This window comes from Botrytis sinoallii (assembly GCF_014898435.1).
Source record: "Botrytis sinoallii strain Bc 23 chromosome Unknown BSIN_004, whole genome shotgun sequence".
Taxonomy (NCBI): domain Eukaryota; kingdom Fungi; phylum Ascomycota; class Leotiomycetes; order Helotiales; family Sclerotiniaceae; genus Botrytis; species Botrytis sinoallii.
Window position 1 is genome coordinate 1,981,590 of NW_024066031.1, and position 12,333 is coordinate 1,993,922.

Sequence of the window (12,333 nt, forward strand, 5' to 3'; positions counted from 1 at the left end):
ATCTGCGAGGATGGGTAGAGCGGTAGAATATGCAGTGCGACTGGTGTCTAGATTCCAGTAGATGATGATGTTACACGACAGATATAAGGTTTTCAAGGTGCTGATCTGATGCGATCCCATTTGATATTGCGCAGGCTATCTATCGTATAGCAAAAGAAAGAAAAAAAATCGTATACTATGCTACAGCGCGGGAAAGAAATGTAGTGATATCAATCTATATAATTTCGACGCGCGTGGAAGAGAACCCTCAGATCAACATATACCTGGCCAGATCTGTCAAGATAACCCATGTAAAGAAACTCCAAACTGCAGTACTCCTGTCAGCGCCATAGCATCTACGAGCCATTTATATCCCTCGTATCCTAATCGTCCAGCCTTTTGCAGTCATTAACACATCGCAATCGCTAATCGCCAATCGCCCGTCGCCAGCCATAACATGTAAAACAATCGCAGATGAAACAGCGAATGAAAGAAAACTCCGTGGCCCATTACCGTAACCCATTTTTATATAGTCCCAAATAAATCAAATAAAAATAACGAATCAAAACGAAACAAAGCACTTTTATCCAATCCCCCATTCACAGCACGTATAGAATTCTCTTAAAGCTATAGAACTCTCAAGCGGATATTTCCGATTCTCTTCCACCATCTTCCGTAGCTCTCTTGGGCTTTCCGAATCGAAGATTTCTCAATGATGGATAGTCTTGAAGATCGAGCGAGTAGAATCCGATGCATGTTGAGTATTAGGAATGGCACCTAAACCTTCCAAGACTGGCTTTGATGGAATGAGGGGGATGGGGTAAGAATTCTCGAATGTCAGTGCAGTAGTGGTTGTGTTGAGCATGGTGGCATAATTTGAGATAGTTGCAGTTGGTCCTATGTTGGAAAGAGGAGGGGGGTGCTATTGTTTGCAACTCTCGAGTACTGGTTGCGAGCTGATTGCAGATATGATAGAGTAATCATCATCGCTTTCCTAAATAAAGAAGAGCCAATTAGCTTTGGGAACGGCAAGTCAATCTTCTGGGAAATACGAACGTGGAGTGAGTAAATTCCAATTTGAGAGATAAGAGTGAAGTGTGTGCGAACTGAGAACAAACTGTTAGTAAACGAACTGGAAAAGAAAGTTCAGATGATGCACGCACGTGACGTTTATCTTATGATGATGAAGCAAATTGACAATTTCCTCCTCGGACTTTTTGTCCATGATAAAGAGTTCTGTAATCCAATATCTATGTAAGTCGAGGAGTTGCTCAACAGTGAACTCGATAGTTTGAGTCTCCATCTTAGCTCTGTATCGAATTGTTGGTTGATGACTTGATTGATAGTAGTTATGAAGTTTTAGTGTCAAAAGCTATGAGGGTCGGGGGATGCAATGGATATAAAGCTTCGGGTGGCAAGTCCATATTAATATGCAAAGAGCCCTTGAACACCGGATAGACGAGAAGCGGAGATGGCAACTTCCCGGTAAGACACAGGCAAGGCAAGCCTACAAGGCAAAACAGTCTCTTGCTTAATGCCACATCAAGGAATAAGCGATGAATAACAGGGCGGAACATGTTAAATCCTGGTCAAATAGCAGAATCGAGAAAAGTGATTACCCGCTTAGGCACCCACCAATCAATATGAACACCGGTTGACGAAACTGGTGTGGCTTGCATATACGTGGAGTTAGGTTGAGGGGAGGAATAGTTCGGATGATGTTACGAGAAATAGCATGGTCGCCCTGAAGACTACCCAAAACCTTGCAGATAGATACATATACCATATCCATGGTGTCGGGTACCTTGAAGACCCAAATAGTGGATCAGTTCGCGGCAGATGGCGTATTTGGTTGGAATCATAGATTCCGGATCGAATTAAAATCAAGCAGTCGTTTGAAGGCAGTTCGGGGAGTAGGGGTAGCGTTCACAGAAGCGGTGAAGAGGCTTAATTGAAAGAGATGCAATTGACTTTGAGAAGTTTGTATTTACCTTTTTGCTCGCCCGGTAGATCTTCTAACTTCCCCGCTTGTAGCGGCAGAGAAGATTGGAAGCCGGGCAGGGATAGCAGGTCAAGGTATAAGTACAAGAAAATGATGGAGTGAAATGGGGTTGTCTTTAATATATCGTTCGGATATTTCTTTATGTGGCTGAGTTGAGAGATATATCTAGGTTTTGAAGAATATGGACTAGGAATGTATTGAGCTTTAACGGCCTTGGCTATCAGCCACAAAAGATAAAAAGGGGCAAGCAGTGGGAAACTCATCACTCAGAATTGACAAGCATTTGAGCTAGGGTTTATAATACCTAATCGTATCTGAGAGAAACCGTTTGTCGTTAAACTTTTCTTTAAGCTTTCGAATCGGCTATTCCGCTTAAAGTTTGAGTTTGGGTGTATTGACCACTCAATCGAAATTTGCTAGATGGTTCAGGTCACGAGTGGTGAATGAGGCAAATGGGTCACTACCGGGTCTTTCGGGTTAATTTCCGATAACGAGCCCCAGTCCTGTTACAGGTAGAGAGACCTTATGGTTACTATGGTAGCTGTCTCTGTATCTGTTCCCGGTCTGCTGTAAGACTCCTTCCATGTCTTGGAACTAGAACGGATCAGCTCTTTGTCAGCTAACGTCGTATGCAGTAAACATCCCAATAAAGAAGTAAGTCCGAAAATTTAGCATGTAGGGTTTAGTTTATATCAAATCACATCGATGCCGGTAGTCAAGCGTTCAGCTCTAACCCCACAGCCCACCAATCAACAACCTGTTGTAATCTTTTAGTTTACTACAATTCTTCTTTTGGATATCGCAGACCCAGGTTCAACAACATTAGAACGAGTGATATTTGTCACGAAAGGAGAATAAATCGGCTGATCTTTAAGAACCTCATCACCTTATGAAGGTCTGTGCCAATCATACCAAGCATTCAGCCTATTGAAACGGTTATCAAAGCGCTTCAGTATGTAATAATGGATGTGACAATACAAATAAAACTGCTGTGCGGAGTTGCTACACCTCATACTTTTTCGGATCGGATGTGAAATTCGTGTGGCATCCGATGCAACCCTAATAATTGACCCGACTTACAATTTGAGTATGGATCAGCAGATTCAATCGTCTCTAACGGCCACCTGCATTTGAGGGCATTGAACTCATGCAGCTGCGGGTGAATGCATTGCTGAGTAGACGTTTGAGAAGCTGACCATGTGGAAAACACATGTCAGCAAGGACTGGAAATTTCTAATGACTGCAAACAAATACAGATTTGAGTTTGTGAAACTTACCTGACCATATCGAACCACTTTTAAATGTCTAAGATAAAGTCGCAACATTCCGGCTTCCCCGAATATACTTTTGTCTAACTTTTGAATATACACGCCCTATGCGCCAGAAATCCAGGGTAAGTCTCGCTTAATGGTCTCCCATGTTAATGTCAAATATGCTAAGACAAGTTGCTGTTCATATTGCAGATCATCATCATTAGACGGGAAATCAGACCAGCTATCATCTGAAACAAGAACTCAGTATGTGAGGATATGCCCTATCCTTCCCGTGTGATCCTTTGCTATTTCGGGAATTATATAGCGAGTCTGATTGTGATCAGCCTCGGTAGATACCTTCGAGTCAAGGTACCTTAGATACCTCTGAGGTATGTGCACGCCTCGACCACTCTGATTCATCTCACTACGAGTATCCGGAATTCCGAGTAATCTAGTAAGGTTGACATTGACCAAAGGTAGGGGCTATCGGTTTGTGCCTTTGTTTTTGAGAATGGATTGCTGGGTAGGTAGGACACATGCGATATGGTAAGGTTACATCTTGCTTGGCTGTCTGCTCGCCTGTAAACTTTGAATCGACAAGGTGAATTACCGAAGAATACCAACGACGGTAGTTATCTGGTCATAAGTCTGCAAAGCCCTGCCCTGGGCTCTGCTCTCTCGTTCGAGTATTCTCGATCATTCGCTTTTTAACAGGTATACCTTGTTGATTTTGATTGGATTACATTTAAATTATTCGTCAAAGGGTAATATATGGAGTACATGTATCTGAAAAGGGCATTGTTCGTAAAGTAAAGGTTGAGAAGAGTTAGTCGAAAAGATCATAGGATTTTTCCATAATCCTTCCATAATCCCTTCAACCTTTTTGCATCACGCCAATCATATAATTTATATCACTACCGTATCGGACAACCTGCAGCGGGAGGAGCCTGCCGATATTGTTATTCTCAATGTTTCTAACCTAAATAAGAAAGAGGGTATACTCGATTATAGCTTTTTTACTTTGGGGAATGCCTCTTCCCAGTTTATAGTTTGTCACTTTCTTTTTAGTAATTGAAGAAGCAGGGTACATTGGACTAGAGATTTCAATGCAAAGCGTCTAGGATATAGGGGTTGGATGACGTCGATAAGTCTCGCAATACGCATGTTTCCGTTCGTAGACACCTCCTTCAGCCCCTTATACCGGAGATTCCCTTTCGAGGATTTATCCGACATCGAACAATCACAAATATATATATCAAGCGGTCAGAAAAGAAGAGGTACATTGCCTATCGTTGATCGAAAAAGAAGTCACATGCCTCACTCTTTGCATTCAGGTCACATTCAAGGCACAGTCACATCCAAATGTGATGCCCTCCTCCGCGTCATCCCTGACTATCACGCGATCGCCTTCAATATGCAGGAAAAAGATGTGTTGTCGAAAAGAGTTCGGGGTATTCAATTGGCACTGGTGCTTTTTTCATCTTCGCGCTCGTTGTGCAGAACGCTTTTGAGCCATTAGGGCGTCAATCTCGCCCATCATTGCACTGCATTAGCTTGCTGTATGGAAGATAATGATATCGTGCTGTGGTACAATTATATCATCCAACCGGAATTAAAGCCATTTGCTCTAACCATTGACCTCAGATACCGCAGGGCAGATTACTGAGGTAGCAATTGTCAAGGGACATAAATATATCATTTCGCATCACGGTACCTGGATGTCGGCAGTGAGCCAATGGTATGACCGCCTCCCGGAAATGTCCCCCGGTTTCGCGAACTTCATGCACGTACTGGGAATTCATTGGGTCGGATCTATCTACTAGGAAATTAACTTCGTTGCAAACGCGAAATATGTTGAGCATATCCGACTTATATCATAGGCAAGAAGCCTAGTTACTATTGAAGTTTCTCTCACTCAAACTAAGGATCAACAATCATATTCTTATTTACACCAAGGTCTAAAATTAGAGTCACCACGGGGAAAATCCACATTGGCGCCTCTTTGGTGCATATTCTTTGCGTGCTCGATGATGTGTGGATGTCCCGATGCTTGCGCATGACGAGAAGCAGTACATCCCGGTCTTCAGTGCTTCCTCGTCTCCCTTTTGATATTTTCGAACATCGATTCAAGCATCCTTGCATAAACTAACAGAGATCGAAGCACCTAGCTATCTGTTGCACAACATAAGTATCCGCACTCCGGTCGCTGGGGAACCTGACATCTCATCTCACACAATTGGGCCAACATCAAAGAAATATACAAATCGATTCTCTTACATGAGATATTAGGCTCTTCCCTGATCATATTCTAGCCTTATCTCAGTTGTGGCTCCAGTTTGCGTTCGCAGCCTAATGTCTCGTATTCCACCGGGGACTCCCAAAATGTTTCCGGTGTAGCACTAAGAAACGGATCAGAGATTATTTCCTAGTCTGACTGTGTTCGCGGGCCACTTTGTGAACAGAAATAAGCATGTGCTCCGATGGACGACAGTGTTTGAGTGGTGGTTGTGCAATCATTGGTGTCGCGAAGTATTATCAGAATCATAGGAAATATACTTACAAGTTATATTTCCGCTTCATCTATACGCCCCCAATCAATTTACTCCTAGTCATCATGCAGCCAGGCTTCTCAAGGGCCCAATCGAGCTTTCACAGACTACCAGTTTCGAATGTGGGAGTGAATCTATGGAACCACATCATCGTAGTTCCTAGCAGCTCCCTCTGCCACTACCCAGGTGTCGGGCTTTTTTGCTGACAGGTCTTTCTGAATATTGGGGGCAATCATCACGCAACAAATATAGCAGTTCGTTGAGCAATTATTGGCTCGAATTTCTGCATAGGGCTCTTGAATCCCAGGAACATTGAGTGGCCATTATATGCCGACCAATTTAGGTTGGCTGCGGTAACGAGATAATCAGCCGACGCAACTTCATAAGATATTGTCAAGTGTCATATGTCGATAATCAATCAGGTACGAAGTCCCAGATACGATAATTTCCCATTGGCTAATTTATGGAGCATAGCACACGTTCATACAAATTTGATTCAACCATGCGACTGCCCGACCAGAAAGTTAAGATAGCTATGAAAGCCAACCACCACAAGGGAAATTCCCATGACTAGGAACTAGGTAGCTGCAAACGTAAAATCGACCAATGACACGAGAAAGAGTGTCCCGGGGGTGCCTACGTGGACTTGCATACGCCTTGAATGATTTTGGCTCCTGCTCTCATACTGATCCAAAACGTGGGCATCATAATGATCTGCAATTTCAATAATTGGACCAAGGTTCCTGCCTTTGATTCCTTGCAACGAGCCGGCGAGCTCTACTTAATTTTAATGCCATGCATGTCCTCTTCCGTTTCTTCGGGGACCAACTTTCTGAGCATTCATAGGTTCAACAACCAAGGACTATTGGAGCAATGTGGAGAGATCAATTCTCAAGAACCATTATGCCCCGCCTCACCCGAATCGGATTGTTAGGTAGCACGCGCTACCCGCCGCCCGCCCTTTCAGCTTAAATCTAGATTGGGGCATCGCTCAGCCAGTCCACCAATGTACCGTGCCGTTCCGTGATTTGATGATGATGTTGAAGGTAACTCCACGCTAAACAAAGATACACATTCCAAGCGAGTGGGACGACAGTGAATTTTAATTGATACATTCGTCACTCAACGACCACATACTTTAGCATGGTTTAATCTGCATGATTGAAAGTCATGTTTGTATACCACCACCAACGCCACGCGGGGACCTCGACTCGTTTTGGCGATCGCTGGCTTCAGCAAGGGTTTCGGAACCACCTTCTGGTAAATTTCGGGTAATTGCGGGGGTCTTTGATGAGGAAGTATGGGTTCGAACAGGAATTATTTACTTGATAGATGCACACCAAGTGCACGTTGATATCGCCGCTAAGCTACGCCACCCATGGGGACGGGTCGGTTATTTGAACGATACGTCTACTTCCATGAGCTTTATAATATTATACTCGTGATATGACGGTTTTGCGATTTGGGAAATAAAGCGAAGTCGTATGGCCAAACTCTCACGTTGACAAGTCCGGCTGGTAACTACACGACCCATTCCGAGATTCACACTTTCTTGTATACCCACCCAGACACCGAGGATTAAGCACCGTCGGGTCATCATAAATTGTACCTAGTTACGTCCTTCCACAACATACAATCGTTAAAACCCTTTCAGCCCCTAGCCCGAGATGCCTAGGAAGGTCCTCCTTTCTAAACCTCAAGTCCCAAGTTCTACAACTCAAAAATTACTACAGCAGTGGACCGAGGGCTTCTTTCCCCTAACATCATACAGTTGTACAGTACGAGCCCTTGGTTGCATATCAGTTATTCTGAAGCATGAACCATATCAACTTTTCGCCAACATCATTTCTCCCATCCCTCAGAAATTTCCACCACCAAAGCTGTTCCGACTTCGAGTAAACTCCCTATCAACTTCTTCAGATCAAACTATAGCATTGCGCGAATTCAGTCTACCACACTTGAGCCACAGTACAAATTACCATTTCAACCTGGACGATGCCGATTCATGGAAGAAAGAGCATGATATAATCTACATGAAAAATGATATACTCGTTGTGTAAACATGAATCAAGAAAACATACCTACTGCCCCCTAGCAACCGGCCGATTAGCTAGCTTAAAGAAGCAGAATATCGCAATAAAAATACGAACTTAAAATACTTATGGTGTAAGAGCAATCACTACTCGCAACAGAACTATCCATTATACTCTCCCTTCCCGTTTTCCTTGAAATGTCATAAAGTTTGAGTGTCAAACGTGCAAACCGTTCGAGAAGCATTTGTCTGTCAAAAACTACAATATCTCCCGGGAATGTTTGATTAAGAGAATGACATTGTAACAGTTTCTCAACAAAAAATGTCTCCCTAATGTCAGTTTTCCCCAGTGTTTCGATTATATGCTGCGAGAATTACCGTATCACATAATCAATAAAGGAAAGAATAAGTAGAGGACCAGGACTAAGCTTGCATTAACTCCACCTCCAGACCAACTATGTCATTGTAGAGATTTTTATGCTAAGCTCTAACTAGCAGCCAAACGCCTATTATACAGTATCATATGGAAATCGTTACAATTCTTCGTCAACATCCATGTCCTGTGGTGCGTGGCCATTTGCTCCGTTCTTTTCCTTTGGTGCAGAGGCCTCTTTATCAATCATCTGTCTCGAAACCGAGACAATGTTATCTTCGATAAGCTTTTGGCCAACATCTTCCAAGTGCTTCTTTGGATCAACCTTTCCAACATATCTAGTCTTCAATTGATCTTTTGTCATCTCAGTCTCTTCCTTGACACGCTTCTCATAGCCTTCGGCAAGTCCAACTAGCTTTTGTAATCGCTCGGTATTGCGAGTTCCCTCGACTCTGAAATCATCCATCTGCAGACCTTCGGTCCATACATGCTTGTGTAAATTCAGTAACATACTCTCTTCTAAGGCATTCTTGCGATAGTCGATTCCTATGCTGTAGTAATGCCTATTGAGACCGTGAATGAGCGCTTGGATAGAAGGTTTGTTGAGATGTCCCAAATTGGATGTACTCTGTCGCGGTTCTTGACCGAGCATAAGTGATTGTGGGTTAATGAGACGGAAAGCATCAATAACGACCTTTCCCTTTACGGATTGAATAGGGTCGACAACCACGGCAACAGCTCGAGGTGTCAATTGCTCGAATGATTGTTGAGTGTTGATATCGACAGATGATAGCCAGCAGCCAAAACCAGGATGCGAATGGTACCAGCCAACAACGGTCTCCGGTCTGCGAGATATGATGTTAGAACCTTCCGGATCTTAGAGAAGGGAAAGGTATACGAACCGTCCTGTCTGTCTCAACATATCCATCATTTTTGTTTGGAATACTGGGTCTACTGCCTCGACACTGACACCTGTACCACTTTGTGGCATAGCGAATACATCCACAACTCGAACTGTGAAGTCGTCCACGAACTCTCCCAACATTAAACCCATAACTTCCATGGGTACACCAGCTCTGCCATGTCGCAACATCTTGAGTAGTGCCAACGAAGAGATATATACAGTTTCGGAGTTATCGATCAGACCTGGGTTGTCCTAAGAATTATGTCAGTTTACTTTCATAATAATCCTCGAGATAATCAAGCTCGCCGTGCTAGATTTTGGAAATAGTATAGCTTACACCTCCACCTGGACTTCCGCCTGCCATAGGCCCGCCACTGGCCAATAACTGATTTAGTCTATCCATTGTGATTTGATCAATCTATGAGTAAATAAAAGAAGGGTATCTCGAGAAAATTGGATGATGATGAGGTTGAAAACGAAAAGTGTCAAGGTATTAACTGGTGTTGTGAAGCTCCAACTTAAGGCAGCTTAGAAACGCGCATGAAGTTCGCAAGGGTAAATTCATTATGTAATCAACAACACATGACTGTTCAGCCTTGCGATATAGCCTCGACAGTGGCACTCATCCAATCAGCGATAGGAGTGTGTTTTTAGTACATTCGGTCATCATTGCTTGACCCCTGCTATAAGCTCTCTCTCACCTTTTTATCTCCCACGGATACCTTTCCCATTTATTATTCTTTCTGCCTCGTCTCAAATAGCCCTTCAACGACCACAACACTGTATGTAAATCTAACCCAACATTTTATTCAATCAACAACAATTATCAACTATCCGATTGATCCTACACTTCGAATTACTTCTTAGTGGTTACAATCACAAACTCATCCAATATGTCGAATTCCTTCGCGCCTTTAGATCCGGTGTCGAATGGGCCAAGCACCAAAAAGAGGGTCGCATACTTTTACGATTCAGATGTCGGAAACTATGCTTATGTTGCAGGACATCCTATGAAGCCTCATAGAATACGTTTGGCGCATAGTTTGATTATGAATTATGGAGTTTACCAGAAAATGGAGATTTATGTGAGTTGTGATCGAGAACGCCCTTCTTCAACATTGCTATGCCATCACTTCCTCCATTTGCGAGTGCAAATTTAAGGGCGAGCATCAAATAGTTCAAGCAGACTTCATTTTAGTAATGTACTGACGGTGCTTGACAGCGAGCAAAACCAGCAACGCGGCACGAAATGACCCAATTCCATACCGATGAATATATCGACTTTCTTCAGAGAGTCACTCCCGACAACATGGATTCTTTCGCTAAGGAACAAGGAAAATATAACGTCGGAGATGATTGCCCTGTCTTCGATGGACTGTTCGAGTTCTGTGGAATCAGCGCTGGTGGTAGCATGGAGGGTGCAGCTCGTCTAAATCGTTCAAAGTGCGATATTGCTATCAATTGGGCCGGAGGGCTACATCACGCAAAGAAAAGTGAAGCAAGTGGCTTCTGCTATGTCAATGGTGGGAATTCTCTTCTCCGTATTCGTGATCTCGTGCTGATTTAGTTTTAGATATCGTTCTCGGCATAATCGAGCTCTTGCGCTTCAAGAAGCGAGTTCTCTATATTGATATCGATGTTCATCACGGTGACGGTGTCGAGGAGGCCTTCTATACGACAGATAGAGTGATGACAGTTTCATTCCACAAATATGGTGAATATTTCCCTGGGACTGGTGAACTACGAGATATTGGAGTTGGACAAGGCAAGAACTACGCAGTCAATTTCCCACTTCGTGACGGCATCGACGATGTCACCTATAAATCCATCTTTGAACCTGTTATCCAGAGTGTTATGGATTACTATCAACCAGAAGCTATCGTTCTTCAGTGTGGCGGAGACAGTCTTTCAGGCGATCGCTTGGGATGTTTCAATTTGAGCATGAGAGGCCACGCGAATTGTGTTCAATTTGTCAAAAGTTTTAACAAGCCCACCTTAGTGCTGGGAGGAGGTGGGTATACTATGCGTAATGTCGCACGAACTTGGGCATTTGAGACTGGTGTTCTCGTTGGCAAGGAAATGGACCCCGTACTTCCTTACAACGAGTACTACGAGGTATGGTTCCTACTGGATCTTTTTGAAATTATACCAGGATTGACACATATATTTAGTATTACGGCCCTGATTACGAACTTGATGTTCGAGCTTCTAATATGGAGAACGCTAATTCCAAAGATTATCTCGAAAAGATCAAAATCCAAGTCATCGAGAATCTGAAGAGAACTGCTCATGCCCCATCTGTACAAATGCAAGATGTACCCCGTACTACCTTGACTGGAGCAACAGACGAAGACGATGATATTATGGCTGATGCTGATGAAGACGAAAACATGGATGTTCGTCATACCGAGCACCGAAACGATAAGCATGTGGCGCGGGATGATGAGTTCGATGAAGCCGATGAAGAAGAAGCAAATCTTGCAAATGGCGCATTTGCTCAGAATGGACAAGTCAAACAGCGCAACCACACTTACTCCGATGTTGATATGGACAGTGGTGTTCCTACTCCCGAAATTGAAGTCCATGACGAGATTGAAGATGCACCAACAGCTGTCACCGAAGCGAACGCAAAAGTTAATGCAGAGCTCATGGAGCAGAAGACTCAAAATTCAGCAGCTACCGAAACCCTGGAAGCAGGCCCATCGAACGCCCCATCTCGCTCAAACTCACCTAAGCCAGTTGTTGATGACGAAGGTGATATTGATATGGCAGAACCGCTCGAATCCACGACCGTAGCATCGGTTCAAGAAAAGGCTGAAAACCCACTTGTGCCCTCAACAGCCTCAGTGAAAGACCCCCCCAAGGCCAATATTGCCACGGATATAGAAGCTGCCGCTAGTAGCGAGCAAACTGTGCCCGAACCAGCCATTCCTAAAGCAGACCCTGTTATACTAAAGCAAGAAAGCGACACTGAACGACAAGATGCCAATGTGGCAGCAGAAGTAAGTAAGGAGACTGCCGAGCAGACTCAGTCATGAGCAAATCCAAGGACGTTGATATTGTTCCAATTACATCTGCTTTCTAAATTATGGGGTTATTGGATTCCAAACGGGTTCAGAATTTAACATTTTGCTCTATGCTCTTCTGGGCAAAAAATTCTCTACATTGGGATACACACAATCTAAGACGAAGGGCAGTCCGACGAATTAATATATACAAGAAGGGACGCGTCTGGAAACTC

At 43.6% G+C, this 12,333-nt stretch overlaps 3 protein-coding genes across 3 annotated transcripts; 1 reads left to right on the forward strand and 2 right to left on the reverse strand.

The window, feature by feature from the left end:
• Positions 1–87: 87 nt before the first annotated feature.
• On the reverse strand, positions 88–1,365 carry EAF02_003030 (uncharacterized protein). Its single transcript, XM_038899078.1, has 3 exons — positions 1,143–1,365; positions 1,036–1,085; positions 88–973 (listed from the first exon to the last, which is right to left on the reverse strand). The coding sequence occupies exons 1-3, from the start codon at positions 1,280–1,282 to the stop codon at positions 963–965; spliced, it is 201 nt and encodes a 66-aa protein (XP_038761366.1). The 5' UTR covers positions 1,283–1,365; the 3' UTR covers positions 88–962.
• A 6,983-nt stretch (positions 1,366–8,348) lies between these two features.
• On the reverse strand, positions 8,349–9,495 carry EAF02_003031 (uncharacterized protein; the record flags this gene model as incomplete). Its single annotated transcript, XM_038899079.1, has 3 exons — positions 8,349–9,033; positions 9,091–9,344; positions 9,430–9,495. The coding sequence occupies 3 exons, from the start codon at positions 9,493–9,495 to the stop codon at positions 8,349–8,351; spliced, it is 1,005 nt and encodes a 334-aa protein (XP_038761367.1).
• Positions 9,496–9,985: 490 nt separating this feature from the next.
• EAF02_003032 (uncharacterized protein) lies at positions 9,986–12,130 on the forward strand (the record flags this gene model as incomplete). The annotated part of the gene is made up of 4 exons (XM_038899080.1): positions 9,986–10,177; positions 10,315–10,615; positions 10,666–11,207; positions 11,264–12,130. 4 exons carry the CDS (start codon positions 9,986–9,988, stop codon positions 12,128–12,130), a joined length of 1,902 nt encoding a protein of 633 aa, XP_038761368.1.
• Positions 12,131–12,333: the final 203 nt, after the last annotated feature.